Source organism: Brienomyrus brachyistius, chromosome 8 (assembly GCF_023856365.1).
Source record: "Brienomyrus brachyistius isolate T26 chromosome 8, BBRACH_0.4, whole genome shotgun sequence".
Lineage (NCBI taxonomy): Eukaryota > Metazoa > Chordata > Actinopteri > Osteoglossiformes > Mormyridae > Brienomyrus > Brienomyrus brachyistius.
Window position 1 is genome coordinate 5139565 of NC_064540.1, and position 13886 is coordinate 5153450.

Here is a 13886-nt window from a genome sequence, read left to right on the forward strand (position 1 = left end):
ACGCTGCCGAACCCTGGATTTAAATAGGGAACATTTCCATTTCAGGCACAGATGGCATTTCTCAGCATGTCCTGTCTTCTTCCTGGGTCTTCAGGCTCCACACTGGCATATGCAGTATCTAAGTATGTATGTATAGGATTAAGGATGGAGGTGGTGAGAGATCTTAACTGTGCACATCCAAGGGGCCCGTTAAAACTGTCACATGAGACTTTACATGTCCTTATCACAGCAAGGCCCATGTCACGCATCTGGTAAGAAAACTACTAAAGCTGTGCGGACTGGTGGATGGGTGGTGGCAGAAGCTCTTCTCCAGTTACACATCAGCAACTTTCCAGTCGCCATTTGACACCTAAGCCCGGGCATTGAGATCTTAGGCAAAAAACATGGTTTCGAATGTTCTTATGAAACAAAAAACGCAAAGATAGATGAAGGTAAGTAAACGGCCTTGAATTAAAGGGTGTGGAAGTAATTATTAGTGATTGAGATCCATTCATGTGCTTCATTAATGACAGCGTGCACAATCGGCACACTGTTCATACACACCAGTCCCCTGCGCGCCAGTTTATTTTATTCTCTTAAATCTAACAGTTAATACCTTGTATATTTCCAGCATAATATTGTGTCTGGCAGGTAATGCCAGTAAGTGTATCCTCACAAAAATAAACCAGCAGGCCCTGTATGGCGTGTAACATAAGGGCTGTGTGCAGCAGGGAGGGAGCGATGACGAGGACGAGGAGGACGGGATCCCGGGGGAACAGGTAAGGTCAAGCCAGAGGGCTACCGTTTGTAAGGACTCGAGAACGGGGAGCGACTGGGTTGGGGATCAAAGCTAGCTGTATGGAGGGTTACTCTAGATCAAAACAAAGGAAATGCTTCTTTACACGTAGGGTGCTAAATGCCATGAAGTGAGCCAAGAGTGCTAGAGGTTTGAAGCAAAATTCCTGGTAGTATAGTTAAGGGAGTGCTTTCAGATTCAAGTTAGCATTTGATTCTTCCAGCTGTCTAATTGAAACAACCAAACCAGCCAAAAAAAAACTCTCTGTGACCTCTTTTGTTCATCAATCCATCTTCCAATGGCTTTTCCAGGAAAAGGTCACATGATCCTGGGGCCAAACCCAGGTAACACAGAGCACAAGCCAGCGGGCACCTTGAAAAAGACACCAGTCAATCATAGTCTAACTTTTTTTTATTGCAGTTTAGGGAGAGCAGGCAAACTCCACAGATGCTTGAGCCTCAAACCCTGGATGCGTGAAAGACCAGTGATACCCACTGAACCGCCACAAGTTTATGATAGGAAATGTGGTTTACTGAAGTGCTCATTTGACCTGTGACTGTACAAGATTGCACGTTAGCCTCTTCGCACTTTACTCACACCTGGAAGAATTAATCTGAGGTCAATGGCTAACAGGAACGAATCTGAAATGCATGTCCATGGATGACATAAACCGTTAAACCCTGATAAACATATTTGTGCTAAACACATTTCAGAATAAATAGTAAAGGAAAATGAACATTTCTCTTTAAGGCATTAAGAATATACCGTATAATATATAATACACCAGAGTACATTATATTCTGGGCATAGATTAAGGTAACAGGGACAGGCTGAACTCTGGTTCAGTTGAGTCACAAATTAAACAAGCCATGCCCTCATCTCAAGACTTCCAGTTCTCCGTGACTAAAGGTTAAAGCGTTTTCCATTCCCTAACTCACTCGCGCTCGCAGCACTCCTTGACGTAATAAGAATGCATTTAAAACACGCAGTATTAGTAACAAGATGGCTTTTGGGTCATCATACATCCTCAGACCACAGCTGTGGAGCTCGATTTTACTTCCAGCAGTTTCGGGGTGTCTTCGGACCTGCTTACCTGCACGCTCTGGAGATGTTTGGGATAGGTAGGTCGAGGTTATCGCTTATAAGCCCATACGCTGGCTGCAATCTACCACTAACGCCAATGGTCTGGCGGTGTGTATCTTTTTAGAACAATTTTAGGAAGTATCTCGATTCCTGCTTTCCTTGTGCATTCTGATTTATCGTGGCAATTTCACATGGATAAAAAAGAGACGAAATTGCAGAAATCCGGAGCCATGCATGTAATACAAACCCACGTTTTCATTCAGCAGGCCTATCTGAAAAGCAGTTCATCAAAATGAAACGTCTGAAATTACTGACTGCATCGTAGTATTTTCATTAACTAAAATGTCTGTGTACTTTAAGGGCTGGTTTTAAAATTATGATCTGTACCCACTAAAGATTTACAGGTGCACGGCAGAATTTCCCCGAGACACGTTGATAAATTGCACAGCATTCAGTCCACACAGAGCACATTTTATTCCAGAAAGAAATACTGCACTTATAATAAGATAATTCAAAGTTTAACTGTCAAGGTTAAACGAGACCAGCGGGAAACTAAAGGCGGGATGTTGCTGACTCAGAGTCTTGGCGATTTTTATGGCGACTGAGCCTCCTGACATCCTGTGTTTCAGCTCAGTTGCTCTGCAATCGCCTTACCGCGATTCTAAGCACAAAGTCTCTTTCTGCCATATTCCGCAAGCGCGTATCTTACCTTGTGCAACACAAAATGCCAAATTTAATGAAAACGCATCGTAGCTTTGGAAGTCGAAAGATATTGTTTCAATTAGCGTTTTGCATCATTTCAATTAGCAGCCCTTTTTAATATCCGTAAATTAGCTCAATCGGAACATACCGTTTGCGTTCATTTTTAGGGGAAATTGAGTGCATCATGTCTTTCGTATATTAAGAATTTGATTTAGCGCAGAACAAAGAGCCCAAAGCATTAAGCAGGAGAAAGCTAATAAAAAGAGTATGGAAACACTAGGGGGGGGCTCGGCACCACTGGCAAGCATCAGCCGCCGGAGAAAAAGAAAATATTTCCATCGCAGATTGGAGTCGAATGTAGTCTGAGCCCCCAAAGCCACAGGCACGTAAAGCAAACACCTGGACTTCAGGTGGAAAAGCAGCGCTAGGGGAAATAGACGCCCCTTTCTTTGAGGGCAATATAGGACCCGTTATCTTTGCTGGGGAGACATTTGGCTTTAAAATCCATATGACCAGCTCTCATTAGGATCACCTTAGAAAAAAAGCAAAGTTTTCACATTTTAAACCTGAGTCTATTTTTCCACGGAAGCATACGTTTTTAGATATATATACAGTTTTCAAAGGACATTTGCTTGCACAATTGTTTATTCTCATTTGTGTGTCTTTAAAGGGTGTAGATTTGAGTGGGTTTGGATGGTTGGCACGGATGTGCCAATAAGGTGGGAGCGGCAGGTGTGTGTTTGGGGAAGTAGGGGGGTTTTGGGCTAGTTTGCTCCGTACCAGTGTAGAAACCAAATCTACACCCTTGTGTATTTTGCTGTGTTTAGAGCATCCATCCATTTTCCAAACCGCTTATCCTACTGGGTTGCGGGGGGTCCGGAGCCTATCCCAGAAGCAATGGGTACGAGGCAGGGAACAACTCAGGATGGGGGACTAGCCAATAACAGGTGGTGAAGTGGATTGTGGGTCTTTTCTCCTGAGTTGTCACAGAATTTTTTTGGGTGTTATTTTTTTTTTGGGCCTAATTTGGTTGCTAGCTGGCAACCTATACCATTTAGCTGATAAATAACAGTCCTCTATGGTATGATGTTTCTTATAACAGCTCAAACAATGGTGCTGGTACAAATCGTATGCTGGAACAAAAGGTATCGACCTTGGCCATTATATGCAGATACACGTTTTATCTGACCTCTATGTCTTCCTTTTGGCACGCTGATGAAAGAGAACAAGCTGGGTTTATTTAACGTGTGTCAGGCCCCCGGTGTCTCCCAGGAAACAAGCTCTCACCTTCCACTTTCCTAATTATTCTATACCGCAGAATGTGACCTCGCATTCCACAGTATGCACCTCTCCCGGGCCTGAGAAAAACCTTCATGTGTCCGCATACTTCCGTCTCTCTACTTGGAGAAAAGTCTTATTTTGGAGCAGAGATTCGTTGGAGCCTTATAAAGATGTCCTGCCAAATTATGTCTATTTTCATAATTGGCAGTGTCGTGAAATAATGTGTCATAGTTCTTGTTTGAGAGAGACATATTGTACGGTCGAGGCCCGATAAACCTTTGTCGACCCCCTCATACGGCGCCACTATCTCCGGCTGGTTGGTTTAGCTACATCTGGCACGGCCGTGTTTTCATAAACAGCCCACTTCGGAAGAGGAGGAGAAGAGACGTTGGTGGCTGGAGAGGCTGCAGGTGCGTGTCTCACAGACGATTGTTAATGACGTCATTTCGGAATCATTCCCTGCCGTTGCTCCATCTCCCTCTCGCTTATTACACCGCATGAAAGCAGAAAGTGCTCCAGGCTGCCTAAAGCAAATAAAAGTTAGGAATACCGGCCAGCGGCATCATTTTAATTTGGCGCATGTGCGCTGGGGCTGTAATACTGTGGTTTTTATGGACTAGGCAACCGCTGATTTCAAAAATGATCGAAAATGTCTAAAATCAGCAGATGAGGTGTCCTATTCATCCGTCCATTTTCCAGCCACTTATTCTGTTGAGGGATCACGTTGTGCCTGGAGAATCATCTCATGCGACACCGGGCAGAAAGCAGGATGCTTCTAGGGGTGTCAGACATCACCACCACATACTGGGTGTCTGAAATTGTGCCTATCCCAGGAAGCACAGGCAGGTGGCCCTGGATAGCCTGTGTGAGATACCAGTCCATCACACAGCATACACACACTCACACACTATAGCCAACTCCAAGTTCATTACAATTATATATGCTAACAGCTTCTAAGTAAAGTTCAGGGAAAATCGACGCAATTACAGTAAGCACTTATGCAGTCAGGGTCATGGAGGTCTGGAGTCCATCCTGAGCAGCACAGGATGTAAGGAAGGTTATGCCTTGGATGGAACATCATTCCAGCACAGTCCGGGTAAAGCGATGAAATAAGCAAATAACCCGGAGTCTTTTCCCTACACGCATCAAAGATTCAGGAGAACAACAGCCATTCCAGGATGCTTCCCCGTAGGTATCACAGCACCCAGATGTTCAGCGGCATCCAGGGGAAATTGGGAGAACGCTACACCCTTTAGGGGAAGTGACTCCTGAAATATTTTTCGGACTACACGCTTGTAATTCTGTTTACTTCATCCAGCTGTGATATACGCTGGATTAGCAGCTGCTCGGCCTTTGGGGTGAGGTAACGATTGTGCTCACTGCAGGTAGTCTCGTTAACCCTTAATGTTATCATGACAAACATTAAAAGAGCATCATCCGGACGTGTTATTTTGGGCTTCTCGGCATTCAAGGTTTAATCTGATTGCCTTATTTATATTAAAAGCAGGTTAAGCTAATACAGGTAGTTAGCACTGAGAAGCATGTACTGTGTTATTTGTCATCAGCCGCAATGCATCATGGGCATTTTATGTTTCCCTTTTGTCTTTGGAACTACTTCGATTAATGACATTTTAGCTGCGTGGCTCTACACAATTAATAATGCTTCAATAAGCTGGGCTGCCAAGCTGGGCCTGGCTTTTCGGTATGTTCTTTGGCCCTTCGTCTTACTTATTTCAGCGATAAATAAACCTCAGGCCTTCTCCTCGTATGCAGTTTGCCACCGAAGGTTCCTGTTTCTGTTCACTGGTGAAACTTAAAATAAGCACAAACGTACATTTCGACAAAAGAGATGTTCTTGGTATTGTACAGCTACACGATGCGAGGTAAACCACAGGTCAAGGCACATTTCCTCCCGGCTCGCCGTAACATCCTGACAACGTAAATTTTCATCCCTCAATGGATAGCATTGTGTCCGAGAGTCTGAGTTCTAACCCTTCATCAGAGCTTTTCAATGCACTCCACAGATGTTTCTGTTAAAAAACTATGGATAACTTCTCTTTTCACCTCCTGAAAAATTAATGTTTCCCGTTTAAATGCATAAAAAGAGAGAGGATTTGCCAGACCTCACTATTTGGAGAAACCAAATGTGGAAATTGTTATTCTTGAGGATGCTGAAGAAGGAAAAGAAATTGCACAGTAAAATGTGGATGCAAAATATTAACACGTGGCACTGCTCTTTTGCAATTTTGTGCTCTTGCGTATTGTGGGGACACCGCTTATATAACTTAGAATAAACCAGTAGATTCCCTAAAAATGCCAGTTGACTCATTCGCATATATTTTTTCAATTCCATTTGAATAATCTTATCTTTCACTAAGATTTATAAGTGTGCTGTGGCTTTTAAGAGAACTTCCCAGAATATGGTATCATTCCCCAACAATCTGGCAACCCCGGGGAAGATGCCGCTTCACACGACTAAGGATTAGCTGTTTACCAATCAGTTGATGGAAAAACATCTGCAATACATTGCCTTGATTCAGTTTCCTCCCTTACTCTCAATTCATTCATTTTTGTCCACTACGGGTGTTGAAAAGGCGGTTTTCTGTAGACCACCTCTGAGAGACCCCTTCATTCCTCCTCTGCAAACGAGGTGCAAAGCTGGCTCCTGGACGCGATGGAAGTCCATTTCAGTCAGAGTACACAGATAACACAGAAATGCGATATTTAAATTATATAACAATATACAGCCGTACAATATTTATTAATTTTGTATTGTGGCCACGTACCCATGGTTTTGGTGCAATGTAATTATAATATACATCGCCTACTATCCGTTGTAGAAGAATGTCTGCTGGCTTTTCATTTTATTTTCGTGGAACTAATTTAATCCATAAAAGTCTGGCAGCATCAAAGAAACCGAGGAATCCTTAAGTACTTTGATTTAAAAAAAAAAAAACGATAAAATGTCCAACGTTATCGGTACTCCAGCCACTTTTCAACAAAGTTTATTTAATCTAATTCATTACATTTTCCCAGCGACCAAAATAAATCCCATTTAGCTTAATTTTAGCTCGGGTATAAAATGATAACAGCTTCCCATTAAATTGTTTTCGTATATGCTTCATTTGGGTTTAGCTTTACAGTTTAAAAGCATCCGGAAGTCCTTTTAGACTGTCCTTTTCACCTTTTTGTTTAAAGAACCTTAAAGCGCTTTAGCAAATGGTTGCTTTAAATGACATAATGCAAAGTGCGGATCCCGGTGCATTTTTCATGTAGAGCATGACTCATAGTTGTGGAGAGAGCTAAGATTTTAAAAGAAATATTGCACTTAAATTGGTTTAGACCGCATGACGTCAGAGAGCAATTAAACTTTTTTTGAATTCCGTTTTCAATTCTTGAATTCAGGTTTGTGAAGATTTCTGAGCACCTGCAGGTTTGTGTATGTGAAATATTTTCACTGGACGAGGTTCAAAACTTAGAGGAAAAAAATCTTAAGCGGCAGCATTACGCCATTCTTCCCTCTTGGAAAAAGTGGGATTTAAACAAGTGTCGTACAAGATATCGAGCAGAATTGCCGCAGTATAAGGGAAGTTAAGTTTCTCTTTTCAATGCAAACCGTTTCCTCGGGTTGCTCTCTCCGCACTGGGAAGCGCAGGCAGAATCAAGCGATTTGTATCACTATGGTACTGAATAGCGACGCGAGGGAAAACAGTTTACACAGTTTAATTGACAAAAGAAAACTGAACTCAAGACCTAAGTTTTTCTTGTGCAAACCCGTGCATGTTTACGTAATTCACACTGGAAGAGTCTGTGAATATTTCTTTCACGCTGGGATCCAAATGAAGATCAGAGGATGAAAGTACTGAACCGTCTCCCTCTTTTATTGGGGTGTTGGACTCTGTTATACCTGGACTTCATCCCAGCGGCTTTGAGCCATACCGGGAAGGCGCACCTACCGGAGGGTTACACGGGCGGCGGCATCGAGAGGGCTCAGCTTAGGACCGGGGGCGCTGATAAGTTTATGGTGGGGGATTATTCTGCCCGGAAACCCACGAATGGAGCGAGGATCACCCGCATCCGGACGGGACCCCCGCTGATCAAAAGCGACACGCTGATTTCGGCGCAGGGCAGCGCAGCATCCAGTCGTGCGCGGTTAGCTAACGGTCTGGGAAGGAAAGAAGCTGCGCTCTCCTGGGTACCCAGAGATGCTAGCAGAGCCAGCGCTGCAGCTGAACCATGGGCGTTAACGGAGCACGGGGGCAAGAGCCCGGTAGGAAGGAACAATATAAAGACTGCTGTTAAAGCCTCCAGTGTACATGCAAGGCCCGGGCAACTCACAGCTGCTGCACAGAAACACATCGGTCCGCTTGCTCAGAAGAGCCCCAAAGTCGCGGACAGAGACTCTCCAAAGCACCCACTGGTGACCCCGCATGACTATATGCTGTCGCTGTACTGGTCACTGTCTACCGGAGAGGTGAACAGTAGCGTACTACACGAGGCTGGCATGGCTAATACCATCACCAGCTTCGTAGACAAAGGACAAGGTAAATTTATACAGTTAATCCTAGGCTGTAAATGGCACTGCGTGACGCTTTACGGACAACTTACGGGTGTCTGTGGGAAGCCTAGTTGGGGCTGCATTTGCGTAGCCTGCTTAAATTCCTAATTTTTAAGTAATAAAAGTAAAATCACAGGGTATTTATTTATTTCCAGTGATAACTTTTGGATTTGAAGTTTGTTTAAATCTGGTTTATCGATATTGTTGGTTCATTGCATGGGCTAATCATAAACACTATAATGACGGATATAAGTCAGAGATCATACAATACTTTCGCAGTTATTCAAGGCGCAAAATAATGTTAGCTGAATAGATGTAAAATAGTTTACAAACCATCAGCCTATGGTATATCTTATCATTTGCCAAAGGAGAATATTAAATATAGGCCTAATGTTTGAAGACGTATTAATACAAACCTTAAGAAATCTGTTCTCCGTTAGTTGGTAGCCAACTAACTGTTTCCCAACAGTTTACTTGGAACTAATAGAGTATCATTTTCTCTGTGGTAATCCACATGTTAGTCTTTATATTACTGTATTTATGAAGTTAGTTATGAGCATTAAAACAGAAGGAATAATGAGATCGTTCAGTCTGTGGCACCTATTAGGTAGTTTGACTCTCCACCCGCTCCGCTCTTTTTCTCTAGTATCTTGAGTTATAATTGTATATTCTTTATTTCTATAGGTGAACTACTGACTTTATAAGTGTTGGTTTTCCTTTATATATAATAGTTACTTCTAGATGGCAAGCTCTTCGTGAATGTTAGGTTCATTATACTAGAAATTGTGTCATATTGTAAAACTTAAATTATTGAATTTAATTGATTAAAAGTATGTCAACGTGATAATCTATCTGATGAGCCTATATGCGTCGGTCCAACACAATAAATTGAAACAACGTTCGTTTAAACAGCCCCATCCCACGTAGTCCTTAATGTTTACTACTTCACATAAAATAAATCAATATTTCATAGTTTTGGACTATTCTTCAGTGACCATTGGCTGCTCAGTGACTAGCAGAATGGGTGCCCATTGCTGTTCTATTAAGGAGCACTTCCTCGTTTTAAGTCAAGGTGAAGTACCGCAGTTAGACGTGAAAAGCTGCGGTCAGAAATCTAGGTCCTCACAAGTCTTCCACCATTATACGCAAAGCTCAGCGGATTATTAGCGCACTAAGAACATTACTGAAAGCCCCCAGCGTTTTGCTCTTGAGTGCGTCACTACGCTGAGCTCTCGGCGCTGACGTACGGCTTCTGCAATGTAAATAAACAGTCTATGAGACTACAAGTAGGTGGCCTCAATCTATTGTTTTCTTTACCAAGTAAAACTATTTAAAAGAATGTTTAAACAATGTTTGTTTAATATTTCTCGCTGTTAAACGTTTACATTTCGACTAGTTAAAGTACTTTTAATTTTTGCTTTATTTATACAACTTGCCTTTTGCACGTTTTAGCTATGACCTCTTCTGTACACGGTTCAAAGGGTTGTTACTGATCCCTTATAAGATCATTATTTTTGCTGAATGTCTGGATTTCAAAATATTGTGTGCCAATCTTTGACAAAATCTCTTTACTGAGATGACAAGATAAAGAACTAGGCCTGTTATTGTTACAATTATCACTACCATTAATATTGGTAATACTTTTGCTGCTTTTAACTAAGTCAGTAAGTAACCAATAAGCCAGAAAATTGGAGTGTACATCTGAACTTGTTTTTTTACTCTCTTTAATTCATTTTCTAAACATTCATGTTTTTTCAGTGATTCCAAACATTTCATAAAACAAATTTTATAAACGAATTGACCACTAATATTCTGAGTTCACAGTGTGTATCGAATATTGCTCACTATGCTGTAATAATAATAATAATATATACTAATATATACTAATAAAGGGTATGGAGATCAGGTGGTTAGAAGCCCATGTGCCTTGATGGTTCCACGTTCTGAGAAATTTCCACCCCATGCAAGCTGAGCCTTGAGTTTAGCATCACAGAACTTAGCTTTCTGGTGAACTAATGGAAACATCACAAAGGCATCGACTTATTTCTAGAGAGAAATGCCCATCAAAGCCACTCTATTTCAAAGAATGTCGACTTATAAGAACCCAAACAGCCACAGCCAAAGAGGTCTATTTATAATATAGACTATGCCTCCAAATTTTAGCGTCGCTTATTTTTGTTCGGAGTCAAGCATGACACTAAAAAATAAAGGAATTGAAGTGGATGTTTAAAAACAGACACAGTATAGTTTTGTATAATTATTTTTGTCACAAAATAATGACATATATCCATAAATCTGCAGGTTCACACTTGACTGAAGTGCTATTTCGGTGCATGTACATCGGGCACTCTTGTCTATTAATGGACATCAGGGTAGGATATGATCCAGAGTTGTGCATGTGAGTCTGTAGATTGACTAAACAATGAGCACATGCACTATGAACAGTGAGTGCAACCGAATGCGAATAGCGAATGTTCCTGTTCCTGGTGGCTATTTGGAACCTTATAGAACAGTAGTAATGCTCGGATCACATGGCGACAGCAAGAAGTAATGCGTGTATTAAATGTTAGAATCGGTTAAAGTTTTTTCTCTCTGTACTTATTCAGATGAGCACCTCCCTCAGCTGCGAAGACAGAAGTATCACTTCAACATCAGTTCCCTGGAGAAGGAGGGCTTGTTGGGAGCGGAGCTGCGGGTTCTCCGGAAGCGGCCGGCGGATCCCCGCAAAGCCCGCTCCGCAGGTTCCTTCAGCCTGAAACTTTTCAGCTGTGCCGCAGGTAAGCAGAAAGCGACCCTGCTGCAGTCTCGCCTTATCGAGGAGAACGATGCACCAAAATGGGAGGTGTTTGACATCTGGAAGCTATTCAAGAACTTCAGGAACATGGCCCAGCTTTGCTTTGAGTTGGAAGCTACAGAACGGGGCCGCGCTGTGGACCCGAGGACGCTGGGGTTCAGCCGCATGGGCAGGCAGACTAAAGAAAAGGCCTTTTTCCTAGTGTTCAGTAGGACGAAAAAGCGGGACTTGTTCTACAATGAGATCAAAGCCCGCTCTGGCCATGACAACAAGACCGTTTATGAGTATCTCTTCACCCAGAGGCGCATGCGCAGAGCTCCAACACCTCGAATCAGGAAGCCAGCGAAAAACCCCAAGCCAAGGTGCAATAGAAAGCAGCTTCATGTCAACTTCAAGGAGATGGGTTGGGACGACTGGATCATAGCGCCCCTGGAGTACGATGCCTTCCATTGCGATGGGGTGTGTGACTTTCCCATACGCTCCCACCTAGAACCCACCAACCACGCCATCATTCAAACCCTCATGAACTCCATGGATCCGGACTCGACTCCACCAACTTGCTGCGTTCCCACCCGACTCAGTCCAATCAGCATCCTGTACATTGACTCGTCCAACAACGTGGTCTACAAACAGTATGAGGACATGGTGGTGGAATCGTGCGGCTGCAGGTAGCAATCGAAGGACCATTGCTTTGTTGTTTCATTCGGACCAGTGTGAGATGCATATCAGCTGATTAGAGATCTTGGCAAGTTTTATCGTTTAGGGCACTGGACAGATCCCTTCACTAGGCTGTTAAATAAGATTTAGCCGGAGTAATTTAATGAACCTTTCTGCCTTTTCACCAACAAATGACAATTCATTGAAAGCATATTGTACCACACACACCTTGAGCAGAGAAGTGGCACTTTGGTTCCCAAAGAAATATGATTGTCTGGTGTGATCTGGAGACCAAGTCCATTCTGATCTTGGAAATCCACAGAGGTTAAAAATGATGCCGTTAGCAAATCATCACTATTTGTTATGACTTGAAAAATGATACCCGTTGCATGTCTTTCTGAATATCATCTATGGATTGTGTTCTTCAGATTTTTAAAACATCATTTTGTATTTCCTGTATTTACATTAAAGAGAGCCCCCCTTCTGTGTCTTTTAATCTTCTAATTTTCTGCAGTTTCTTTGTGCTATTAAATTATATTAAGTAGTCTATATGAATGAATTTCCAACCATGATCCACACTTGACAGAAACTAAATAAAAGACTTATTATGAAAAGAAAATGAAAAAAATACACTACTGATGTTCATAATCTTATGTAATCCCTTTGTATATGACCCTAACCATGTCCTAAAGTCATATGATATTAATATGCAGTACCTTATACATTCAATAAAAATCACAAAGAACAAAATTTGAAATCACTGAATTTTTGGTGTTATTCTTTTGCAAATGAAATTAATGGAACAAGCATTAATTAACTTCCAGCATTAATATGACTCTTTAAAATGTTGTTATAAGATGGTTTGTGTACTCAGTAAGACCTAACGCTGTACTACTATTTGCATTATTTGAAACATTTGAATTGCTTGATTGTGGTGATTTTTCATTAAATTGTGGTTTTTTTTGCATAGTGAGAAAATATTTGTGTTATGCCAGTCATATTATATCAAGTTTGTCTTTGATAAGATTAGTCACTGTTGTGGTAAAATTGCATGTTCACACTGTCATCATGAAACACATTCAGCCTGTAGCAGATTAGAAGCATTCATCACATTCATTTAATTATAGCTACCATTATTTTCTGTGTATTTGTGGAATCGGTCGTTTTTGTGGGCAGGTTGACCTTACACATGCATGGAAGTTAATGCTTTTTGCAAATGCTTCTTAGACTTTTTAGTCAATATCTGAGTAACATTTATTTTTCCATTTTAGATGACTTGAGGAATGGTTTAGGCTAAACACATTACCAGTTTAAAAAAGGGACTCAAATCATATTATGCGTGCTGCTGTGTAGATAGTTTTTTTTTTGTTTGCTGAAATACGCAGAGCTTAAGCAGAAGCATGAATTGTTTACAAGATTTTGTTTCATTGTCAGCGTTAGTGGTCTTAGATTGTTGTTATGTGTCAAACTGAATCAAGTAGTACAGGATCAAATGGTATTAAAGTCAAGTCTTGTGTTTCTACAAATAACAAGGAACATGTGCAAGATCTCATTCAAAGGGTCTACGAGAGTAACCTAATTTACTAGAACCCTTAATTGCTGCCCCATTACTCTATATCAGTTTCAAAATCATATTTTGGGGGCACCATATAAAACGTGTCCTTATGTGTGCGCTGAAAAAAGGACCCAGTGTTACACTGAACAAAGGTCGTCTAAAGCAGTGCCCGATGATCTGGTCACAGTTTGTTACAGCTGTAGTTTAGAAATCTTGTTGGGTTTCATTATCAGATCTGGCTTTGCTTCCCTGACCAGTGTTTAACATTGTGTAAATGTAGTCTTGAATTTCCTAGACAGATGTTGGAGGAATTTTTATCTTGTGGCAAGCCAACATTAAAAAAAATGCGAGATGTGATGTCTGGCAGTGAGCGTGACACCACTGTGCCCAGCTGTATCGCAAACCCTCTGCAGGTTTCCTCATGTCACCTAGGCCTCACCTAAAAGCAACACAACACGCGCGCACAGCTACGACGCCCATA

General features: G+C 41.7%; 1 protein-coding gene across 1 annotated transcript; it reads left to right on the top strand.

The window, feature by feature from the left end:
* The first annotated feature begins 7273 nt into the window (after nucleotides 1-7273).
* gdf5 (growth differentiation factor 5) lies at nucleotides 7274-12607 on the top strand. The gene is made up of 2 exons (XM_049022667.1): nucleotides 7274-8385; nucleotides 11006-12607. Exons 1-2 carry the CDS (start codon nucleotides 7695-7697, stop codon nucleotides 11863-11865), a joined length of 1551 nt encoding a protein of 516 aa, XP_048878624.1. The 5' UTR covers nucleotides 7274-7694; the 3' UTR covers nucleotides 11866-12607.
* Nucleotides 12608-13886: the final 1279 nt, after the last annotated feature.

What these genes read in the sequence shown, in the direction of transcription:
- gdf5 (XM_049022667.1), top strand. Translation starts at nt 7,695, where the DNA reads ATGAAAGTACTGAACCGTCTCCCTCTTTTATTGGGGTGTTGGACTCTG. An exon ending in CTTCGTAGACAAAGGACAAG is followed by an intron (nt 8,386 to 11,005) that starts GTAAATTTATAC and finishes GTACTTATTCAG; the next exon opens with ATGAGCACCTCCCTCAGCTG.